Source organism: Myotis myotis, unplaced genomic scaffold (assembly GCF_014108235.1).
Source record: "Myotis myotis isolate mMyoMyo1 unplaced genomic scaffold, mMyoMyo1.p scaffold_m19_p_15, whole genome shotgun sequence".
Lineage (NCBI taxonomy): Eukaryota > Metazoa > Chordata > Mammalia > Chiroptera > Vespertilionidae > Myotis > Myotis myotis.
The window spans coordinates 52,613,606-52,636,414 of record NW_023416319.1 but is presented as its reverse complement, the minus strand read 5'-3'; the positions used below and the strand labels follow the sequence as shown (position 1 = coordinate 52,636,414).

Sequence of the window (22,809 nt, the reverse complement as noted above, 5' to 3'; positions counted from 1 at the left end):
CCACCTCTGGGGTGCCCCGGGTGGTGCTGCCCAGCTGGTGGGCCAAGAACACCATCCAGCAAGATCTGCTCTGATGTCTGAGGATGAAGGACTTTGGGAAACCAGCACTTCTATCTTGGGAGTTCTGATGGAAACCAACACACTAACTGCCCTTCTGGGCAGCGTCAAGGAAGGAATCCGTTTATGGGCCTGGAGGCTGGTCTTTGCCTCGTTTTATGCCAGGGCCCTTTCAGCATCCTCTGGAAGAGTACCCCTCACTGCACAGGTGCTGGGGTCAGTCAGACCTAACAAATCCCTTGAACTGTCCTCATTGTTTTGGATTCTTTCTTTCTTTCTTTGGGTGCTCTGATTGGGTGCTTTCTGCTACCTTGTCTTCCAAATGACTGATGCGATCCTCTGCTTCCGGTAATCCACAGTTGATTCCATCTAATGCATTACTTTTAGTTATTGCATTCTCCATTTCTGACCGGTTCTATGATTTCTATCTCCTTTTTAATGTTTCCTATCTCTTTGTTGAAGTTCTCACTGAGACTACCTCCCCCAAGCTCATTGGGCATCCTTATGACCTGTGTTTTGAACTCTGCATCTGGTAGAGCGCTAGTTTTGGTTCTGGAGTTTTGTTCTTTCATTTGGGATGTGCTGCTTTGTCTCCTCATTTTGGCTGTCTCCTGTGTTTGTTTCTATGTATCAGGTGGATCTGCTATGTCTCCCGGTCTTGGCAGAGTGGTCTTCTGTAGCAGGTGTCCTGTGAGGCCCAGTGGCACAGTCCCCTGGTTCACCTGAGCCGGACGCTCTCAGGGCGTCCCTTCCGTGGGTTGTGTGCCCTCCTGTTGTAGTTGAGTCTTGACTGCTGCTGGCATGCCAATGGTGGGACTGACCCTCATGCTGACCGGCTGTGAAGACTGGCCATGAGAGTGGACAAGCGGTTGTGTGAGGCTGACCCCAGGAGTGAGATTGGCTGCAGTGGGGCTCAGACCCCTGCCAAGTCCACCTTTTGGGTGTGATGTCTGTAGTGCCAATTGGGGGGTGTTCTGGAGTGGTCTGAAGCCAGCCACCAGGTGTGTTGGTTTTGGAGCCTCCTGGGAGGGGTTCCAGGCCAAGGTCAGCTGCTGCCTGTATCTGGCCTGGATCACCTGGAAGGGGCTACAAAGTTGATTTTTGGTTGGTAGCTGCCTGTTCTGGGCTTGGAAGCACCTGGGTTATGCTGCGAACCAAGGCTGGTTACCACTAATGCCAGGCTTGGGGCTGCTTAACGAACAGCACAACGAGGCCAGACGCTTCTTGTTTGGGGTTTGTGGGCCTTTGATTTTAGAAAATTCCAGTGTGAGCCCAGGCTAACGGCTTGTGGATTAGCCTCGGAAAGAGGTCCGGCCAGGCAGGGTGAGAGAATCATCAGGTGGAGTGGTTCATGGAGACTCAGAGACTCAGTGCCCGGCTGCACTCGCAGGCTGGATTGGAGGAGGGCTCGGCTAAGCAACAATGGCGCCTGCAGGCACTTCGCTCCAGGGGAGAGCTGCCCCTCCAGCCTTTGTCCGAAGCCGGATAATCCAGTTCCTCCCTGTTTGTCCCTGGCATTTCCCCATTTTTCGAGCTGCTGTCCATTTGCTGGAGCTCAGGGAAGTGTTTGTGAGCGAGTGAGTCTGTGTTCAGGCCCTTTAAGAGGACACCTGGGTCTACAGCAGCCCTCCGTCTCACCTGGACAGAATCCCCACCGATTTTCAGAGCCAGCTGTTGTGGGGACGCCTCTTCCTGGCACTAATGATCCGGGCTGGGGAGCCTGGTGCAGGGCTGGGCCCTCACTCCTCAGGGGGCCCCTCTGCAGCCAAGACATCCCTCCCAATTCTTAACTGCCACACATGGGCGTGGGACCAGCCCTTTTCCTGTCTCCACCCTCCCTCCTACCAGTCTCAACGGGGCTACTCCTTTATACCCTTGGTGATAGTTCTGTTCATCAGCTAGTCTTCAGGCGGTTCTGAAGGGTGGCTCTTCTGTAACTTGGTTGTAGTGCAGATGTGGTAGTGGGAGGAGGCGAGCAGAATGCGCCTGCTCTGCCATCTTGACCAGAAGTGACCCCAATGCCACTTGACAGAGAGCTTTCCAGTAGGTAAGTCTTGAGGCAGAAATCAATTTTAAAATGTGCGCAATGGATGTTAATGCAGCATTTACTGTGGCTCCTTTTTCCTTAAAGCATCCTGTAGGATGCACGCCCTTGACCAAGTGTGGCTGTTTCTGGGGCACGCGCTTGTAACAACGCTGCCTGCAGCCTGTGCTCCCGGGGCCGTGTTTGAACGCCTTGTGCTTCTTTGCTCGGTGGCACAGGGCCTTCTTGGAGGATCAGGGCAACAACAGGAAGGCTCTGTCCACATCCCTTCTCAGGGTGGGGGCAGCCCCTCCACTTCCCCTTGGGCAGTACTGAGATGCGCTGTCACAAAGGAAACCCAGCAAAAACGAAACACCGTCCTCACAGCCTGGACCACAGGGGCTCCCACCCTCAGGGTGACGCTGTGTGCGGCTGCTCTGTGTGTTACTCTTTTCTGAGTGGCGTCTGTTCTGCACGTCGGGGCAGCTGTGACTCCTGAAGGGCCTGTGAGCTGAGCCCGTCTGGTCTGCTGGAGGGAGGCTGCAGGAGAGGGGCTCAGCGGGCAACACAACGAAGGGGCCCACGACCAATGCCACAGGAAGGCGCACCAGGCCAGGAACCAGAGGGGCCCCGACCACCGACTTCCGAGATTGGGAGGATGCGCAGTGGATTTCAACGCAGCGTTTACTATAACCCTTTTTCTTTAAAGCATCCTTTAGGATTCATGTCCTTGATGAAGTCTGTTTCCAGGACACGTGTTTGTAACAGCACTGCCTGCAGCCTGTGCTCTCGGGGGCCCGTGTTTGAACTTTTTAGCTGTTTCGAGGATGACCCTGTGCTAAGTCTCCGGACCCTCTCTCGGGCTCTCCTTGAGCCTCCCAACTCACCCAGGCTCCCAGGCTCCCGTCCCAGGGAACCTCCACCTGTGACATGCTTTGTGCCTTTCTACAAAGAATGGCCACACCACTCTCCTCTGCCAAAGAGCTAAGTTACACAGGACGGAAACAGGGACCTTCATTCCGCAGAAGGGAGGGGGACACTGCAAAGAGGATGGCTATTTCCGCAGCATTAGGAGGCCTTCAAAAGGGACAGTGACGAAGAGCAAGAGAAGCTTCAGCACCCGGCTCTCGGCAGCCAGCCCTGAAGGCCAGGTGCGGGTGTGGCCCTCCGGAAGAGGAGCAGACTCCGGGATCAGCCCTGCACAGGGTCTCTGGAGACCCAAGATCAGGGAAGGATTTGGGGATGAGGGCTAGAAGTTTATACTCTAAAAATCTGCTTTATCCTCTCCACCCCGTGGGCACCCTGACTGCTGCCCCCACCACGCCCAGGGTCTCAGGCCAGCACACCCCAAGACCTGGTACCTTGCTCCTCTTCACATAGGAATCCTCTTCATACACATCCCGGGACAGACCAAAGTCCGAAATCTTCATCTTCCGCCCCTCGGCTACAAGGACGTTTCTGGCTGCTAAGTCCCGATGGACAAGCTGCAAGGAAGACATAGCAGGGACCCCTAAAACTCAGGCCCACCAAGGCAGTGGGGGTGCGGGCTGGGACAGCACATACCTTCATCTCAGCCAGGTATCGCATCCCCCGTGAGATCTGCCAGGCGAAGGAGATGAGGTCACCCATGGTCAGGGCCCGCTCGTCCGGGTTGTCCAGGTAGCTGGAGTTGCGGCTGCCTCTGCTGCCAACGTAGCCGGGCCCCACCTTGCGGCTCTCTCGCAGGAAGCCCCGAAGGGAGCCGTACTTGGCATATTCCACGATGAGGAGAAGCGGCCCTGGGGGTAGAGGGGGCTGTGGGCTGGCTGCCTACCAGGCCTGGGCAGACAAAAGTCAAGCTAGCTCTGGGCGCCCCACACAGCACGGGAAGGAAGGCATGCAGGCCCCCTCAGGGCAGCTCTGCTGGCAGCTCCAGGACTTTAGTCCCAGCTCATTCTCACATCACTTGCTCTCTCTCTGTGAGGCCCACACTAAGCCGCTGCCTGGGTGGTTGAGCATGATCTTATCCCAGGGCGCCCAAGGCAGGCGGCTCCTGCACTCAGTGCCTCCTGGGGGTGCAACCCTCGCTGCTAGGGTGTCAGCCTTTCCACATCCCTGGTCCTGGCACAGCATGGTCTGGGAGTGACTGACGGAGGCAGGGCCTGATCACACATGGCCCACCTGCTTTCTGCTCCTGCCTGCTCTCAGCAGCCCCCAGGCCTGAATTCTGCTGGCACTGACCAGCATCCCTGCTGCCCTTGCCCTGTTGGCTCCGTCCCCTCACACCCCCAACACACACATGCACACACGTGCACGCACAAACAGTGAGAGGCCCCTGGCGGCTGGCCTCTGGTGTCTTTAGGTGACAATGCCTTTGTCATGCAGGGCTGGGGTCACCTGGAGATCATCGCATGCCTAGTGCCCCGTAGATGCCTAGGAGGCACCATCCACTTCTGGAATTCCCCCCTGGGGGCTCTGCCTGGAGCAGGATGCCAACAACCAGAATGCTACCAGAGACCTCTGGGCAGCCCAGCAGGCCTAGGGCTCTGGCCTCATGCCAGCGCTCCTGGGGCAGCCCCTCCCAGGCCTCTCACTGACACAGGGGGTTCTAGGACAGAGAACAGGGGCCAGAGGAGAGGAGGGGGAGGGGAGGAAGAAAAGCGCAGCGGCCCAGAGCTGGGCCTGTGCCCTGCAGCTGCTGGCCTGTGGCTGGCCTCACCGTCCTGGCTGCAGGCCCCATACAGCTTGATGACGTTGGGGTGGTTGACCTGCTTCAGGAGGTTGAATTCTGACAGTAGGTCCCGCAGCTCATTTGGGGAGGCGTTCTCTGAAACACAGGTCAACAGAGAGGGCTGCAAACCCATCCCTTCTGGAAGCCCCGTTTGTGACCATGTGGGGTGGCATTAGCCCACAGCAGGCTTCTGCAGAGACCCACTACCTTCTCAGATACCCTCCCCCTAACTTCCACAGCTTGGAGCAACTCTCGGCCCGCCTGTGGGATGGTTAACAGTGGCCTCCCCTGCCTCCAGGGAATAAGAACCCCGTGAGGCAACGTCCAGTAGTAGGATCTCTCCATGGACAGCCTCTCAGCTCTGGGCTGGGTGTTAAGTGGAGTTACTTTCTTGCAATCACCATCTTTCAAAGACAGCAGTGCACAGAGACCCCCTCATTAATCCTCTGGGAAGGAAAGGGGACCCCCTGGTGTCCCCAAACACCTGATGACCAAGCACTCGACATCGGGGCAAAGCCCTGGAGGAAGGCAAAGGCCACACATTTTACAGAAGTCTCCTGCCAGGAGGAGGGCATGCATCCTGAGAGGGCAGGGCTGGTTTGGGGTCCCATCGGGAGTGGGAGCCTCATGTGGAGGTATTTTGAGTCAGAAGCTGTGCTAAACAGCCTTTCTGGGTCAGCGCCCCATGGCCCACTGCCCAACTGTCCCAGGCGACTGCCGGGACTGCAGACTTGTCTGGAAGCGAGAGGAGATGGGGCATCAGGAATCAGGAACCCCTGTACCACACATGGGAGGCCCTGGGCAGGCCTCACTGTGCCTGCTTAGGGCGTGGGCTCTCTCAGGTAAGGGGCGACATAGTTTGAGGGCCTGGGGAAGCATCCAGGAGCCCTGAATGTGTGGCCCCTCACTGTGTACCAGCCGAGTCTCGCCCACCACACGGCCGCTGGGACCTTGTCAGTCCACGTGGGCCAGAGCCCAGCCACGGCAGAAACATGAGTTTGTGTGGTTGGGTGTGTGCCCACTCAGAGCCAAGCCTGTGGCACAACTGGTCACTCACGGCCAGCCTGGGGCGGCCAGCCCTCTCAGGTGGCCTTTCCACCCGGGCCCCAGCAGACACTTAACTGCGAGGAATGAATGGGGCAGAGTGAGGCGGGGAGAGCCAGCAGTTCAATACCAAACGGCTTTAAAGTTTTTTTAAAACTCAAATCTTTACCCAACGTTGGCATAGAATAGTGGTTCCCAACCTCTTTTTGGCCATGCCCCACCTAAGCATCTCTAGAATCCTGATGCCCCCACCGTGACATATTAATCCTTATTATTCAAAAAGTGAACTCCTATTCATGTGGAGGAAGCCTCAAAGGCCATTCACTTGGCCTAAATAAGCTTCCAAAGAACACGGCATCCATGAAAGAGAAAAAGAAAAGAACGAAAGGACAGTTGAAGTCTGAGGAAGAAATCACTAAGAAATTGTCAATAATAATAATAATATGAAGTGATATGAAACAATAGCAAGTAAAGTTTCAAAATGTAATAGAGAACCGAAATGCACACATGTCATAATATATATGTATCTACTATAGAAGAAGACCCTAGAACCATAAAAAATGCAAAACATTCACTGTTAATAACTGATTCTTGAATTTCCCCCCTTAAAAATCAAATTGCCCCCGTGGAGCATGTGCCCCACATGGGGAACCACTGGTAAAAAAGCTACACCACTCTAGAACCTTCCAAGGGAGGAAGGTCCTCGCCCTGCTTCTCCAAGAACCACCTGACCCAGGTCGTCTATGATGGGTGGGGTTCCCAGGCTGCATCCACTCAAGAACAAACTTGGCCCTAGCCGGTCTGGCTCAGTGGATAGAGTGTCGGCCTGCAGACTGAAGGGTCCCAGGCACATGCCTGAGTTTTGGGCTCGATCCCCAATAAGAGGTGTGCAGGAGGCAGGCGACCAATGATTCTCTCTCATCACTGATGTTTCTCTCTCTCCCTTTCCCTTCCTCTCTGAAATCAATAAAATATATTAAAAAAAAGGACAACCCTGGAGGCTCCTGAGGCGTTGCCAGCACAGCGCCACCTCCTGTGCTGTCGGGGGCTTCGTCTACCCCGGGGGCTCCCACAGGTGTGCATGGCAGAGCCACCCTGTGTGCTGCCTGGACAGGTACCTTTCAGCATCTTCACGGCCACAGTCGTGTACCCAGCTTTGCCTTTCAGCCGGAAGGCTGTTGCCTCGACCACTTTTCCAAATTCGCCTTCTCCCAGAGTTTTTCCAAGAACCAAATTCTTCCGCGGGAACTCCCACTTTGGGTCCTCCTGCATTGGGGTTGAAGGAAGGAGAAGAGGTGAGGGGAGGAAGACGGTGAGGGTAAGAGAAGGAGAATAAGGCAAGACCCGTGAACATGTCCTGGTGGATGAGCTCCGATGTGCAGAGAACTGACTGTGATCTGCACCAGCAGGGGACAGTCACCCATGTCCCTAAGGGCAGGACTCCACAGCTGGGCCCAGAGGTGCCGTTCCATGACAGGCCTCCACCAGGCCAGGCAGCTGCTGCCACAGACTGGCCTGGACTCTCCGGATGCCTGTACCCTTACTGGTCCCAGTTCACTGAACATGCCCGGGGCCACCCGGGGCCCGTGTCCTTGTCTCTCTAATGAGGTGTGTGTTGAGGGCTCACTGAGCACGACAGGTGCTCACGTGAGAACATGGCCTCTTCCCTGGGAGCCAGGCCCAATCCTCTCAGCACTGCTTCTGCTTTGGACACCAGGCCCACAGGCCCTGACTGGGCTGAGCCAGGTCCTGGCGTGCCCTCTCCAGAGATGCCAGGAACCTCCCAGTGGCCCAAGTCACTACGGGTGGAAGTGTCCAGAGCAACTTCCTGGCAGCCTGTGGAAGAGGCTGCCCCTCCCCCGGAGCCGGCCATCGCTCTGAGCTGCACACACCCGCCTGTCCTGTTCCCCTTCACCCACACCTTGCCCACACACTCAGGACTCTCAAGGGTGCCTTCTAGGCACCTTGCCTGGCTGTGCCCTGGGATTCTGACTGGGGATGCCCATGCCTGCCTGGAGCCTCCCCTCCCAAGTCCCCTGAAGCTGGGCGTGGACGTGGCTTCTGGGGGCTGCTCACAATGTGCCTCACGGGGCTTGCCCGGCCCACAGAGATGACACCCCAAAACTCGCTGCCCCTGAAATGGCCAGAGCCAGGCTTTTTGATGTCTGGGTGCAGAGGCACCTCCTCTCAGCACCGTGGCCAGGGGCACCTTCAGGCCGCTCCAGGGCGTCCTGGTGTTGTCTCAGGTTCCTAGGAACCCATGGTCAGGGTCAGAGTGGACAACACTATCATCGCTGCCCGGAGTCCTCGCCTCACACGGCCGGGAACTTCAGTTCTACAGAGACCGGACTGAGCACGCACGGCTGTCACCAATTTCATCTTCTTAAGAACATTAAATGTCATTCTCCCCACTTTATATATCAGCAAACTGAGGTGAGCAGTTGAGTGGCATGTTTGAGGCCTCAGAGCTGGTCAGTGTGGCCCTTAGGTCTCAGGCTGGGCTCTGGTGGCTCTGCAACCTGGGCAGCAGGTGACGTGGGCCGAGGTGGGCGGGTCCACCAGCACGAGCACCATCAGCCCCCTCTCCCAGGGGCCTCACTGCAAACTACCAGGGTAGATAAAGGAACCGTATGGCTCATCCCAGAGGCCTCGGAGGAAGCTGAGACACGGCTGGGTGGGGCTGCACCCCCCAGCTGCTGTGTGACTGGAAGTAGGAGAGCTGGGAGGGAGGCTGCAGTGGCCGCTGCAGCTGGGAACCACCTCTATGGCCCAGACCCTCACTAAAGGGCAAGCACCCCCTGGTGGCTCCTCCTACAAACCCAGCCACCTCCCAGTCCTGGTGGTGACGGCCAGGACCACCTGGCCCCTGGGTGCTGAGCTTCCTGCCTGAAGGTCCATACACTGAGCTCTCCCTTCCCAGCCTCGAGGTGGGACTTCTGTTGCCACACACCCTCCACTCAGCACTTACCTCCGTGCCCCCCCCCCCCCCCCCCGAACTGGCTCCCAGCTCCTCAGGCAGTTCCCAGCCAGAATGCAAAGGGGCACTGCAGGCTGAGGGGAGACCTGCCAGTAGGGGCCCTGAGGAACACATGGTGACCACAGATCGGCTTCTCCCACTGAGAAGGGGACTTGGACGCCTACTGGCTCTGGCTGGCACTCTGTCAGCTGGCTCCAGCACAGGTGGCCCCTCACGCCACAGAGGGGCTCCCCTCCCTGCTGCTGCCACCATCTCTCACCTGCATGGGGACAGCGCCTCATCCCGGACTCCCACTTTTGCACCCACCCTACAGACTCAACAGAGCATCCTGTGGAAACGAAAGCAGACCATAGACCTCCTCTGTTCAACCCCCACCCCAGGGGTCCACACTGCACCGCGGGCCCCCCAGGTCCTTGGGCGTCAGCGGGTGTAGCAGACTGCCCTCACCGTATCCTGGGGCCCACACCTCAGTCTGTCTGAATCAGCACCCATCAGTCTCGCTCACTAAACTGCCTCTATGCTCTCTGCCCCGGCCCCTGCTCTCCCTGGAAGTCATTTCAGTGAAGGCAGGGGTTACTGGAAACTCACACACGAGCTGCCTGTGGGTTGCAGGACAGCACCCCCTCCCCCAGTACAGCCCTCCCCTCTGTACCCCTCCGGGAGCCCCACCTAGAACCTCACCGGGATCTTGAAGGCGTCCACAGAGACCTGGTTCTCCATGGAGTCCAGCGAGGGCCGCCGGGCACTGGAGGAGGAGTAGCTGATGGGGAAGGCCTGGGCCGGCCGGTGGACAGTCATCTCGGCCGAGGCGATGGGCGCCTTGTGGGCGTTCTTGTGGTAGCGGTGGATGCAGAAGGTGGACAGCAGCACGGAGATGATGAAGGAGAAGAGCACGGCCGCCGCGATCACCGTGCGGCACAGCTCGTCGCACAGCGGGTCTGCGGGCGGGGCGGCCGTGAGGAACACCCTTGGAGGGCCCCCCCGAATCCCAAGGGGAGCCAGCATGGCACAGCCGCCCAGCCTGGAGAACGATGGCTGCTGTGACGAACTGTGAGCGGCTGGCCAGTGCTGCTGGCATGGGGGCAAGAATACCCAACACTCCAGGAGCGAGAGAGGCACAGAGTGTGTAAGCCGCCTGCCCGAGGCCACACAGCAGAGGCGGCACACACCATGTCGTCGGGTGGGGGGCAGGGGGTGAGGGAGGGGGGCGCTGCACTGCAGTCAGCTGGCCTGGAGGGCTGTGGGAGGGAATGTCCTGGTTCCTGATGTCTTTGTGTTTTTTTAATAAAAAGTGAGGGCAGGAGAGTGGCTCAGGACCTGGGGCCATTCAATAACAACTCAAATGCCAGAACAGAAACGTGTCCCTGGGCCCATGTGCTCAGTAAGCCGTGCTGCCCACCACACCTGCTGCCCCGGAGGAAGCACCGGAGGCTCTGGCTGGGACAGCGGCGCCCCAGCTGGACAGCGCTGGGCCCCGCCAAGGCTCTGCATTGGACAGTCTAAGCAGCCACGGAGTTATTTGGAGGGAAGACGAGTTTTCCAGCCCAACCCTGTCGTGTAATTTTGGGCTATAAGGCACGATAGGGAGGCCCTGACCTAGCTCTCTGCCTGCAAAGATGGGGGCCAGATGCCCAGGGGGATGGAGGAGGGTCTCCAGGGTGACTGCTTCCCTGCAGTTTCCTCTCTGTCTTGTGGGGAGGTGTGGGGAGCCCTGCCCCATGTGTCCCCCCCACTCACCCTGGCTGTCCTCCGGCTCACAGAAGCACTTCCTCCCCTCAGGTAAGCAGCTGCAGGTCCCAAAGCCGGCTTTAATCCCCCAGCGCTCCCCTGGCTCATGCCCCCCAATGATGCTGCCCCCTGGTGACAAAGGAAGCCACTCAGCCTTCTGGTGGCCTGACCAGCCAAGACCACCCAGAGGAGTGCGGGAGGTCCCTCTCTGCCTGCCTGATGTCAGCTCCTCAGGCCTGGGGGTGGGGGCGAGTCGGGGAGTGAGCTCAGAAGTCCAGGTAATCTGGACAGGAGCCTCAGCATGACCTGTCCCCAAGCCGGTTCCCTGATCACCGCAGGTGGGGGAGGAGCCCATAGGCTGCCCAGGGACCTTGCCAAGGTCCACACAGGGCTGCTTCTCAGAAGCGGAGGAGGCAGCAGGGGTGACCAGCAGATTGGGGGCGGGGAGCTGCAGCCCTGTGAGTGGCCAGGGTGACACCGGACCAGGGCACCTAGCTCCAATTTTTGTTTTGAGGGGGGCAGAGCCCTTCATTCAAATAAAATGTGAGACAAAGGTGGGCACATAAAACCCAGGAAAGTGGCTGGTCAGGCTGAAGTGCAGGGGGGAGCCCACCTCCCCAGGGCCCCGTCTTGGCTGAGGCTGACTGGGCAGGCCCAGCGGGTGGCTTACGGAGGCAGTCCTGGGGGCAGATGTGGGGATTGCTGCTCTCCACGGCATCACAGTGGCTGTCGGGGCAGGTCTTGATGCTGGGGGAGCAGGTGGAGAAGTTCCTGGAGATCCCTGTAAGACACAGTGCGAGGTCACTGCCCTGCGGGAGCGCCGCCCTGGTCAGCCTTTCAGACTCAGAGCCCCGAGGGTGGGCGGCACCCCAGGGCCTCTCGGGACAGCCCAGCCCCTCCAAGGTCTGAGCAGTGAAAATCCACACAGGCAGCCCTGGCCGGTGGCTCAGTCGGTTGGAGCACCATCCCGTACGTGGCTGTGGGTTCTATCCCCAGTCGGGATGGGTGTGGAAGGCAACTGATCAATGTTTCTCTCTCTCTCCCTTCCTCTCTAAAATCATCAAAAACATGTGCTTGGATGAGGATTAAAAACCCACCCATGCAGCCCCACCACCAGGGGCATCCCTGAGAAGTGCCTGGGGGTCCTGAATGGATAAGGACAGGTAGGTGGTGAGGGATGGAGGGGCTGGGCCACCCCAGGGCTGTGTCGGCCTCACGCCCAGGGGACCAGAAGCCAGACAAGGCGAGCCCCCCCTCAAGGCTGCACCAGCAGAGCGGTCCTTGTAGTGGTGGGTGCAGCTTGGAGTTGGCTGCTGTCCACAGCATAGGCCCTCCCTGCCTGGGGATACCCTGCTGGGCCTGGGGGCTCCCAGGGAGAGCCTCTCTGTCCCCTACACATCCCAGCTTTGGCCCAGACCCTCCCAAGTCCAGAGAGAGGCCAGCCCCAACCATCTTTGTTCCCTTGGCAATGACCAGCCTGAATGTCCTCATGCCACCCATACCCTGAACTCACGCCCACCTCCTGGCATCAGGAGCCCTGGACGGGGACAAGGCTCTGGAGAAGAGATGAGGCATGAGAGGGATCCGCACAGACCCAATTTCCACTCAGCCATCACCACCCCCGTTGGCTGCCTGGCCGCAGGCCCCGGCTCTGTGTGGGGCCTACCTTTGCCGTCTCCCTGTCTCCACTCGCACCTGCCTGTCAGAGAGCCCAGGCCACCGCACTCCTCACACTCGGGCCGCCTCTTGCTGACGGCGCAGGACAGGGGGCAGCCTGGCTCCTCAGCCACGTCTGGGGGTGGAAGGAAGCAGGTCACAGGGGGCCAGCCCGGGCCCAGTGTCCCGCCAGCACCCAGGGACAGGGCAGCACTGGCTGAGCTGCCTCATGGGTTGAGTCCAGAGGGGATGGAGTAACTCAGCACCAGGTGCAGGGCAGTGATGGGGCTGTTGGGAAACGGGGGTGGGGTGGGGGGGGGGCAGGCACCACAGCCAAAGGGGGCACAGCTACTGGGCTGGATAGTACAGAGGGAGGATGTGAGGTGGCCAGACGTGGCCAAGGACATAAGGTTAAATCCTGAGCTTCAGATAAACACTGAACACTTGCTTTATGTAAGTATGTCCCTAATATTTCGTTGACACCTAAAAAATTGTCTTCTGAGAGACTCTGCAGAGGTTGCACGGGACATACATCAAGAAATTGTTTTTGTTTTTTTTAACCTAAAATTCAAGTTTTATCTGGCAGCCCCGTAGTAAGTGCAGGTGCGGATGCACCGACAGGGTGACAGGGAGCACTGACTGCTACGCAGTGTCTCTGGGCGGAGCGGTTTCACACTCCCCGTCACCCGTCATCCTTCCAGCTCGGCTGTGCGGCACGCACTGTTATTCTCATTTTATCCGGGAGGAGACTCAGGCTCAGGGAAGCCACCCATCCCCGAGAGGGAGCAGGAGCAGGCCCCTTCTGTGGGGAAGCCGGCGGCAGGACCATGTCCCACCCACCCGCACCCTCCACAGGGCCCGGCACTCACACGTCCCCTCCACGGTGACGAGCAGTGGGCCCTGGGCCTGGCTGCCGGTTGGCTGGTCGGTGGCCACCACCGTGTACTGGAGCTGGGTGCACTCGGGCCGCCGCAGGGCCTCCGTGTCATTCACGAACAGGGTCCCCGAGGCGTCCTCGGCCGAGGTGACCACTCCCAGGGCGCTGCAGTTGGCGCTGGAGAGCTGCAGCTCGTACCGCAGGTGGATGCCCGTGAACTCCTGGCTGTTCTCCACGGAGACTTTCCCAACCTAGGCCGGGCAAAGGGAGTGCTGTGGCTGGGCGGCCGGACAGGCCCGTGGTGGTGGCTGGAGGGACTCCTTGGCAGCCTGAGTCTTGGCACAGTCCCCTGCTCATCTGGGAAGGGCAGCACCCTCTGGACTCCCCATCCTCCATGTTCCCGTGCACCTGCCTGGCCCTGCCCTCCCCAGGCATCACACCACCACCCACCCCTGCTTCCGGGAGCTGGGCACTGGAGTCCGGGTTAGCTGGACCTCCAGGCAAGGGCCGAGGTGCTGGCTCTTTCCTCACGGCCCCCATCCAGGCACAAAGCCGACGGCTCCCTCCTATGCACACCCTCGCTGCTCCGGCCAGGCATTTTGCCCTGGGGACCACCCGTTCCTGTCCTCACTGCATGTGGCCAGGGTGGCCCACCCGCCTGGTCAGAGCACTGCACCCGGCCACACGGTCATGCAGCGTGGCTGCTGGTCTCATACAGGACCAGGGGCCTTCCTGGGCTTGGCGGAGACCCTGGGAAAGAGGGGCTGCCTTGCCACCTCCCACCATCCTCGACGCCCCTCTATGGAAGGTCCAGGGTGGTGGCAAGTCAGGGAGCTTGGACGTGTCGAAGGGAAGGGGGGCGCCTTCTCCTTCCTGTGCGGGGGCCCAGGTGGCTGCTGGAAGTGAAGGGGGCTGGGAGCCAACCCCAGGAACTACCACCAGGACAGTGATAGATAGCCCTGACCAGGACATCCCAGCTGCTCCCCAGGAGGGGGCAGTATGTGAAAGCATACACCTGCTGCAATTTCAAGTTAACTTAAACAGTGCTCACACGGCCCTGGCCGGTTTGGATCGGTGGACAGAGCATCAGCCTGTGGACTGAAGAGTCCCAGGTTCGATTCCAGTCAAGGGCACATGCCAGGGATGCAGGCTCGATCCCCCGTGGGGGGCGTGCAGGAGGCAGCCAATCAATGATTCTCTCTCATCATTGATGTTTTTCTCTCTCCCTCATCCTTCCTCTCTGAAATCAATAAAAATGTAATAAAAAATAAAATAAAAAGTGCTCACACGAAACATTCTAGAAAGAACTGCACCAACATGCTAAGCACTGTGTGACTCGTCTTCTTTTAGGAATACTGCCGGCTCTAATTGTTTCCACTTCTAATCGTTCTGTGCCTGTGGCAAGTGCAAATGTGCTCACAGAAGGGAAGTGGCAGCGCCCCCCCGCCCCCCCCCCCCCGGGCCCAGTGGAAGGCCCGGTGATAAGGCCATCCATGAAGATGGCTTGTGGACATGTGGAGTGTGTGACCAGCATTTCTGCAAACCACTTTTTCACTTAACAACCCACCAGGAACGTCTCTCCAAGTCAGCATACACACATCTGCTTGGCATTGCCCTTGCCCTCGTACAAAGCTGTCTTACAGATACTAACAAGGGAGAGGACACAACTTAAAGATAACGGAGAAGAGAGAGGCTCTGTGCGCCTCCCCTCCCCCCCGTGGCTCCTCCTGGGCCACTCCATGTACTTATTAGCCCAGGGAGGGGTGTCACCCACCCCGCCCTGGTTTGCAATCTGCTAGACAGAGTGCCCACCCCAGGAGTGCCCCACCCTGAGGGATTCCCCGCCCCTCCACATCCCGGCCAGGCTGGCAGTGGGCTGAAGGCTCACCTGGGCAAAGAGGTGGGCCCGCCTGCTCACGGTGAAGGAGTAGGCACTGGGCAGGCGCAGGCTGACCGGCAGCACCGACACGTTGAAGTGGAGGAGGAGGGTGCCCTCCCCAGGGCCCTGGAAGCTAGAGTCATTGACCAGCACAGCCAGCTGCAGGGTGCGGCTCTCCGAGATGGGGAGGCTGCGGTTGAGGACCAGCCCTGCGGGGAGGGGGCACGGTGATGACGGCTCAGGCCACTGCACGCCTCGTCCCAGGTGCACACATTGCCCATACACGCACACGGTTGAAAACACATACCTTCACACACACACACACACACACACACACACACACACACACACACGCACACACACACACAGTGGGCACGTAACAGACCTGGCAGCTGGCAATATGTTAGAACCCCTATTTAAATGTTAGCTGTTGTACTGAGCTGGAAAGTACTGTATGTACGAAATGTGTGTGTGTGTGTGTGTGTGTGTGTGAGCGAGCGTGCGCATGTGTATGGGTATGTGTGTGTCTGTGTGCAGGGTATGTATGGAGTATGTATGTATGTGTGTGGATATGTATGTGTGCAGTGTGTGTGTATGGAGCATGCGTGTGCAGTGTGTGTGGGGGGTGCGTGTAGTGTATGTACGGAGTATGTGGGTGGGTATGTGTGTGGCATGTATGTGTGCGGTGTGTATGTATGAGGTACGTGCATGAGGTGTGTATTTGAGTGTGTGTGGTGTGTGTGTTGGGACTGTGTGTGTGATGTGTGGGCACACAAGAGGTTAAGACTGGCACCACTGAGGCCCTGGGCTGGCTGCGCTGGCCCTCCTGTCCCCTCCCCGCCGAGAACTCTGGACAGCAGCAGCCTCCAGTGGGGCTGGACTCCCACACCCCCCAGGCCTAGGAGCCTGTCCACCTCTGTGCACCTGCCATGGCCAAGGCTGTGGTGTCAGCTTCATGGAGACCAAAGGATGGATGTGTGGCTCTGGAACACAGAGTCCAGAGCTAGTGGGTGAGGTTCTCCCGGCACAAGGCAGGGAGCCTTCAAGGGCTTGGTAGGGGAGGGGAGGATGTGAAAGAAACAGGAACAGGCCAGGCAGAAAGGGGTAAAGATGCGTGTCCCCAGTTCCCCCAGAAGCAGATCCCCAAATAAGGACCCAACTACAGTGGGGTGTTTGGAGGGTGATCCCAGGAAATGGGCAGGAGGGCTGGGAAGGTGGCGGGGAGGCCAGACAGCTCATGAGAATGCCCTGTGTGTAGATGGGCCCTGCCACCACCCGTGCCCAGCCCTGCAGGTCCCTTCCAGGAGCCAGACGGGACAGCGTCTCAGGGTCTCCCCGCTCAAGGGTGTGGAGCTGCTGCTGTGCACCAACTGATGTCAGCAGAGAACTGCTGGCCGAGGAGTGTGGAGGGGGGCAGCATCCCCGGGCACACGGCCACCTGAAGGGCAGCAAAGTAGGTGCCAGGGTCGGAGGAAGGACTCAGGCAATGACGTGTAGTGGGCAGTGAGCCCAGGCAAGGTCAGCATGGAGAGGTGATGGGGCCCTGACAGGGGCAGCCAGGGGGCAACTCAGGAAGAGAGGGCAGCTTGTAAAAACCACCACAGTGGCTGCAGTGAGCCCAGCAGAGACGGGGGCTGGGCGGAGGGTTGTCTGGTGCTCTGAGGGCCAGGCTCGGTGTCGGTGTGTGCAGGGGGCTTCCCTGGCCAGGAACAGGGGCTGCCGGTTTCCTGGGGCCCTCCAGGCCGCACCCAGCCTCTTACTGTAGTCATGCACCGTTGCCCGAATGAAGCTGCCGTCGGCCTGGACCAAGGTCTCATTGGGTGAGTGCTCCACACGGAAGGTCTGGAGTGCCCAGGCATCTCCGGGGAGCAGCGTGCTTGTGTACCGCCTCAGGAGCTCCCCGGATGCTGGCACCACATCCGGATCGAAGACATGCAGGGTGGCCACCACAGTGCCCTGCAGGAAACAGGAGATGCCAGTCAGATCTCCTGCAGCCTGAGCGGAGGGAGGGCACGTGCCCTGCAGGTGGACTAGGCATGCACAGAGCTGGCTCTCGGACAGACTGACCTGAGTTCAAGTCCCCCCAGGGCCACTTGCCTAACTGGCCCAGTCACCCTTCCTGGGCCACTGTGCTTCACCTCACCTGTGCAACAGGCGTGGTAGGAACCTACAGACTTCCTGTAAAGATGGGTGAGAGCAGATGCCTGGGTGCTCTGCTGACGCGCCCCAGCCAGGTCCCTGCAGAGCACGGCGAATACTCCTCTCCCCTGAGCCAGCCCCACAGGGAGGAGGGTTAGCTCAGTGTCACACAGCGATACACGGCAGGGCCGGAGCCAAGCCCAGGTGTATACCAGAATGCTCCCCTCCAAGCCTCTGGACACCAGGCTGGAGAGGGCTGTGAGGACGGCTCCAAGCAACGTTACAGGACGTCTTTGCTAACGGAATTCCCTATGGTCACCCCAAGGCAGCCCTGCCAGAGTCAGGGGACATTTCCTCACCAGATGTGCTTTCCTCACCAAACCCAGTCCTGTGGTGCCCAGAGAGACAGGCAGACTACACACCCCCTGCCCACCCTCCCACTGCCTTTGCCAGCCGGGTGGCTGCAGGACAGCCTGAAGCCCAGCAGGTGGCAGTTACGCTCCACCTGTGCACCTGAGAGGGGTGGGGCTAGGATGGGCGGGGCAGCTCCTAGAGCCCCCAGTCTTGCCTTTCTCCATCCGCGGCTACCCTCCAGGGGCCTGGAAGCCCTCCCACCCCACCCCACCCCTTGCAGACTGAGTGCTGGTGGAAGGGAGCTCCCTCCAGCTAGCTGCTGTCCTCTCCCCTCCTGGGGGCACATGTCTGCCCCCAGAGGCAGGCCCTTAGCTTCATCCGCCTGCTGGGACACAGGCTGGGTCCCCAGGGCCCTGGCCACCCCAGTCAGGGGCCATCTGGGAGCTGGCCGGGTTACCCTGGAGGCAGGCAGAATGCCCTGACAACTGACACGAAAAACTAGAGGGAGGGTCAGACTGATGGCTGAATGGAGAAACAGACACTCAACAGATGGGCCGACAGACAACAGGCAAGCACACAGGGGGACACACCTTCTTCCGCTTGAACTCCACGACGGCACTGGCGGTGTCAACACCGTCCAGAAAGGAGGGCGCCGAGTCGTCCTCGTCGTACACAGTCACGGGGAAGGGCACCATCACCTCCTCCTCCTTGCGTGCACCCATGCGCACTGTGCAGGCCGCCACCAGCTCATACTTCTCTTGGCGCTCGCGGTCCAGGGCCCGCCGTGTGCTCACCTCTAGGCTGTCGGAGGCGCAGCGGAAGGGCAGGTTCTCACCTGTGCAAAGCAGACCAGGGACCCCCAGTGTGACCCCGGGCTGGGGACAGGCTGTGCTGCATTCCCAGGGCCTAGCAGGCGCGGTGCAGGGGAGCGGCTCTGTGGCTCAGCAGGGACACCGTCTGCAGGACTGTGCGCTCGTGAGCTTCCTGCGGCTGCAGCGGTCAATGGTGCTGATGGAGGACGAGGACCGGGAGGCCTGCCTCAGGTCCCATCCTCATCACCGCCCCTTTGCCCTCCTGGCCTGGGCTGTGGCTGGCATCAGCTCAGCCAGGCTGCAGGCCCAGAGATCCAGCTGCCAGCATTTGCTGCTTTTCAAAAAAACATGTTAGTTTTTTTTAAATTATGGAAGTAAAACTTGCTCATTTTAGAGAATGTGAGAAGTCAAGGCAGAATCCCACCACTAGAAAACAACACAGGGGACAACTAGTGAGGGATTTGCTGTCAACACACGCTATTTCCACTGCCAGGTTCGCATCCTGCTCTACAGCCCCTGGCTGGCTGGCTGGCTTGAGGCTGGTCGCTGGGTGCCTCAGTTTCCCCACCAGAGGACAAGTGGACGAGACTAACACGCCTGCTTCTCGCCAGGCACAGCTGTGCATTTAGTGACTCCTGCATCCTCCCGAAACCCAGCGAGGGGAGGGCCAGTAATGACAACACACTTTCCAACCCAAGTCTGTCCTGGGATTTCATCCTCCAGGAAAACCCAGAGACGGGGAACGCTGAGGGCTGGGGGGTCAGCACGGAGGGTGACGTCACCGCCACTTGGTGGGAAATCACAAGTCTCTCACGTCAGAGCCACATAGTAACATGTGGATGACACATGTGGGGAATGCGTATCATATACTGTTTCCCTCTACTGTTATGGTTACAAAAAACATGCTCAACAAAGTTTAGTTATGTGATTCTCAGCCAGAAGGAGCAGCGCGCTAAACCATGTGCTTTGGGACAGTCTTGCAAAGATCTGTATCCCTGCCCCGGACAGATGCAAGGACGGGCAGTGTGAGGGACGGCTTTTATTTCACCGAGATTCCTCTGACGTTAGTACAGAGTGTGATACACCTGGTGTGAATCCAGGTTCCGCAGACGAGCAGTCCAGCCTCCCTGTCCTTTTCCCCCTGTTTCTTGTCTTTAAATGGTTTCTCATGTGTCCACTCAGCCACCCTCCTTAACCTGCACGGGGATCACACCCGCCCCCGCCCCCCGTCCCCGCCAGCCCTCACCGCTGCTCAGGCAGAATCCTGCAGCCTGTGCGGGCTCCTCTTCCCCTCAGCACCCACAGGCAGCTCATCGGGAAGTCCTGCGGACCGTCCTTCACACCCGGCAGAGCCTGCTGCCCGCCGGGCTACACCCTCCTCCTGTCCTCATCCTCCTAAACCGCCCCACCCCCATCATCCCTAACACAGCAGCCAGACTAAGCCTTTAAAGGTAAGTTAGGTCCTGTCAATGCCCCCCTCGAAAGCCTTCCACGACTCCCCAGTCCCTCCGTGGGCAGCCCAGGCCGCTCCCCAGAAACTTCTCTGCCCTCGTGCAATCCTGACCTCCCGTCACGCACAGCACATCCCTCCGTGGAACTCCCCACCCCCCCCGCCCGTGGCACTCCCGCCACGGCTCCAGTGCCTCCGTCCCTGACCACCCGGCTGCAGACAGCAGCTGCACCGCTCCATTCTCCTGGCCTCGCTCCCGCCTCCCCGTTCAGAGGCTGCCTGATGCCTCAGTACACCGGTGCTCTCCATCCTACACAGGAACGGAAGCCCCAGGCTGGGCTTCTGCAGGTTTGTCACCTTCTTAGCCCTTCGCACGGTGCCTGGCCCACTGCAGGCGCACAGCAGACCTTCTGGACTATGAGAGGAATGGACAGGGTGGTGGCTCACGTCCCTGCGCCTGGCACCCACCAGGCACCGGGGACGGCCGTGAGGCGCGCACTCACCTCCCAGGAGCCTGTAGGCCATGCTGATGTTGGGGCAGAGGAACTGCACTGCCAGCTGGCGAAACTGGTGGAAGGTGCCCGGAGGCCGGTTCTCCCGAATTCGAAAGGAGGGCTCCCTGTCGGGGAAGCAGAGCTCCCGGGGTTTGAGGGAGCTGCACGCCGGGAAGGAGGCATTGATGAAGGAAAAGTAGATGCGGGCACAGCCTGGCCACTGGCATTCGCCCTCACGCAGGGGTGTGGGATACAGGAAGACCTGGAGGTAGACGGTGAGCTGGGGGAAGCCGCCATCTGCAGAGAGAGGGGTCAGGCCCAGGGGTGTCAGTCACACCTCCAGGTGGCGTGGAGCAGGAAGGGGAGGGCGGGAGCTCCAGGGAGTGTAAAGTCCAGTCCCCACTGTGGTCCTCGGGTCCTGCTGAGCTCTGACCTGGCTGTCACCTCCTGCTGCCCCCCACTGCCTGGACCTGGGGTCCGTCTGCTTCCTCTGCCTAGAGATTCATCACGGGCCAACCCTTCCTGTCAGTCAGGTCTCAGCTCAATCACTGACCTCAGAGGGGGGCCCTGGCTGGGTCTAGCCCCAGGCGAGGGCTTCCCGGGGCCTCCACACCCTCCCCGGCAGCTTCATCAAGGAGCCCGGCAGAGGCACACACTGTGGACAGAGTACCTTGCACCTAGAGGTGGGATCTCCAGCGAATTCCAGGATGGAGGCACCACAGTGACTCCCCTTCAAGTGAGGTCTGGACCTCAGCTGGGTGGGGGACTCCTCCTGAACCCCTTCTCTCAGCCGAGGGCAGTGGCTGCCCCTCACATCTCCATACTCATGACTTCTCTTTGCCTCTCACTAGCCTGTGTCTTTTTTGCCAGTCCCCCGTCATGGTTAGTAATTCTCTGTACAAATGTTCCTTGTTGAAATGAGTGTGTGCGTTCTCCCCTGCCGGCCCCAGCAGTGCTCGGGGCTGCTCTCCTGAAGAGGCCGCCGATGAGACAGCGTCCATAGCAACTTCCACTCCGGCCTCCACCCCAAGCCCTGCTCCTCAAGTCCTCCCAGGGGCCTTGGGATGAAGATGATGGCAACTGTGTGCATAAACAAGACCCGTCTCAGATACCACCTCCTCCAGCAACCGTCTGGGCTGCCCTCTTTACTTGGGGACCCTGATTTCACTTGGCAAATGGGTGCAGTCATTCTGCCCTGCTGGGCAGTGACACCCACGGGTATTCACAGGCTGCCTGCCTCTCACCCGCGCACGGCAGCTCAGGGCTGGTGTGAGGGTCCAGCGGGGACCTACCGGGTGTGTAATCACCGTTTAGTGCCACAAGGCACAACCCTGCTTGCTTCACACCCCTTCCCTTGCCTGCACCAGGGTCACGCATGGCCTCCACCGGGCTCTGACCCCTGCTCTGAGGGCCTGGCCAGATCTTCCGTCTGCTCCACTCTCCTCCCTGGCACCCGAGCCAAGTCCCCAGCAGGTGCCAAGAGCAGCTTCTGCTGATGGTGAGACAGGCTTTCTGAGAAACGTGCTGCTTCTCCGGCAAGTGCCAGATCATTTGCTAAATGGAAACCTTGGGGTTTTCCAGCCCCTCGTAACCCTCTCTCATAGCCCCAAATCCTTGTTAACCGGTAAAGGCATCTGGGTCCATTGTGGAGGGAGCACCCCATCTTCACTCAGGTCCTTCCAAGTCCTGGAAGCAGGAGAAGGCCCAGAGCCATCAGCTGCCCCAAAACTTGTCCTGGCTCCCTCCCCAGGTCAGTCTCCTTCACTCTCACACAGCAGAGTCCCCCCTGAGCCTCAGCGTGGGTGTGCCGTGGGCGTGGGCGTAGGGGGAGGAGGTGGGGGGAGGGGCAGCCTTACTGCGTATGTTGAGCTTCTCCCAGGAGCTGTGGTTCAGGCTCCAGTTCAGGTAGAGAAGGCCCGTGTCCTCCTGGATGCGAATCCAGTCATTCTCGTGCAGCCGCTTGCGGTAGGCGCCGTAGAGGTGCTGGCCGAGGCGGAAGCTGGGCACCTCATCGGGGGCGTCGCGCAGGGCGTGCACGTAGAGCAGGGGCGTCCCGGCCGGTTGGTCCACGTACAGCTTTTCCCAGTAAGCGTCCCTGGAGAAGTAGAGTCCCAGCGGGGCTGCGGGGAACAGGGAATCGCGTGAGGGAGGGGGAGGGGCGGTGATGGAGCCAGGGGCAGGCCTCCGAGGCACAGTGGCATTCCCAGCGGCTTCATTTCACACTTGGATAAAAGATTCTCATGGGCAAAAGAAACTCACTCATTTAAAACTCTGAAATGAGTAGGACTTTTCATCTGCAGTTCCAAGAACACCGACACGCAATTATGTGTATAGTTAAACACTAGCTGAAAACGTCCTGCTTTCAAACAGAAGGAGGAGGAAAAGGCAGTCTACCAACAGCAGCTGCAAAGCCATTCTCCATCACCCGCGCTCCATAAGCATGTGACCCACGTGGACGGGGCTTCCCGCAGGCTTCTGAGCAGGTCACCTGGAGCTGGAGTTTCCCGTGTAGAAGACGCCGCCACACGGGCTGGGCAGGCAAGAGTCGCCAGAAATGAATAAAGTACTTTGTCCGAAAGAAACACATTTTTATCTAAAGTTAAACACAC

General features: G+C 59.3%; 1 protein-coding gene across 6 annotated transcripts in view; it reads right to left on the bottom strand.

Moving 5' to 3' along the window:
• Positions 1–22,809, bottom strand: part of RET (ret proto-oncogene) — a 50,242-nt gene that overhangs the window by 7,528 nt on the left and 19,905 nt on the right. For 2 of the 6 annotated variants that reach the window (XM_036337284.1, XM_036337287.1), the window contains exons 2-15: positions 22,057–22,320; positions 20,210–20,497; positions 18,035–18,279; positions 16,712–16,907; positions 14,961–15,160; positions 13,065–13,323; positions 12,206–12,331; positions 11,210–11,320; positions 10,549–10,668; positions 9,493–9,749; positions 6,953–7,100; positions 4,779–4,886; positions 3,644–3,858; positions 3,442–3,564 (exon numbers count right to left, since the gene is read on the bottom strand). In XM_036337284.1, coding sequence (XP_036193177.1) covers positions 3,442–3,564; positions 3,644–3,858; positions 4,779–4,886; positions 6,953–7,100; positions 9,493–9,749; positions 10,549–10,668; positions 11,210–11,320; positions 12,206–12,331; positions 13,065–13,323; positions 14,961–15,160; positions 16,712–16,907; positions 18,035–18,279; positions 20,210–20,497; positions 22,057–22,320 — 2,660 coding nt within the window. The remainder of the gene's footprint in view (positions 1–3,441; positions 3,565–3,643; positions 3,859–4,778; positions 4,887–6,952; positions 7,101–9,492; positions 9,750–10,548; positions 10,669–11,209; positions 11,321–12,205; positions 12,332–13,064; positions 13,324–14,960; positions 15,161–16,711; positions 16,908–18,034; positions 18,280–20,209; positions 20,498–22,056; positions 22,321–22,809) is intronic. The other 4 variants (XM_036337286.1, XM_036337285.1, XM_036337288.1 and 1 more) reach the window with 4 other exon arrangements.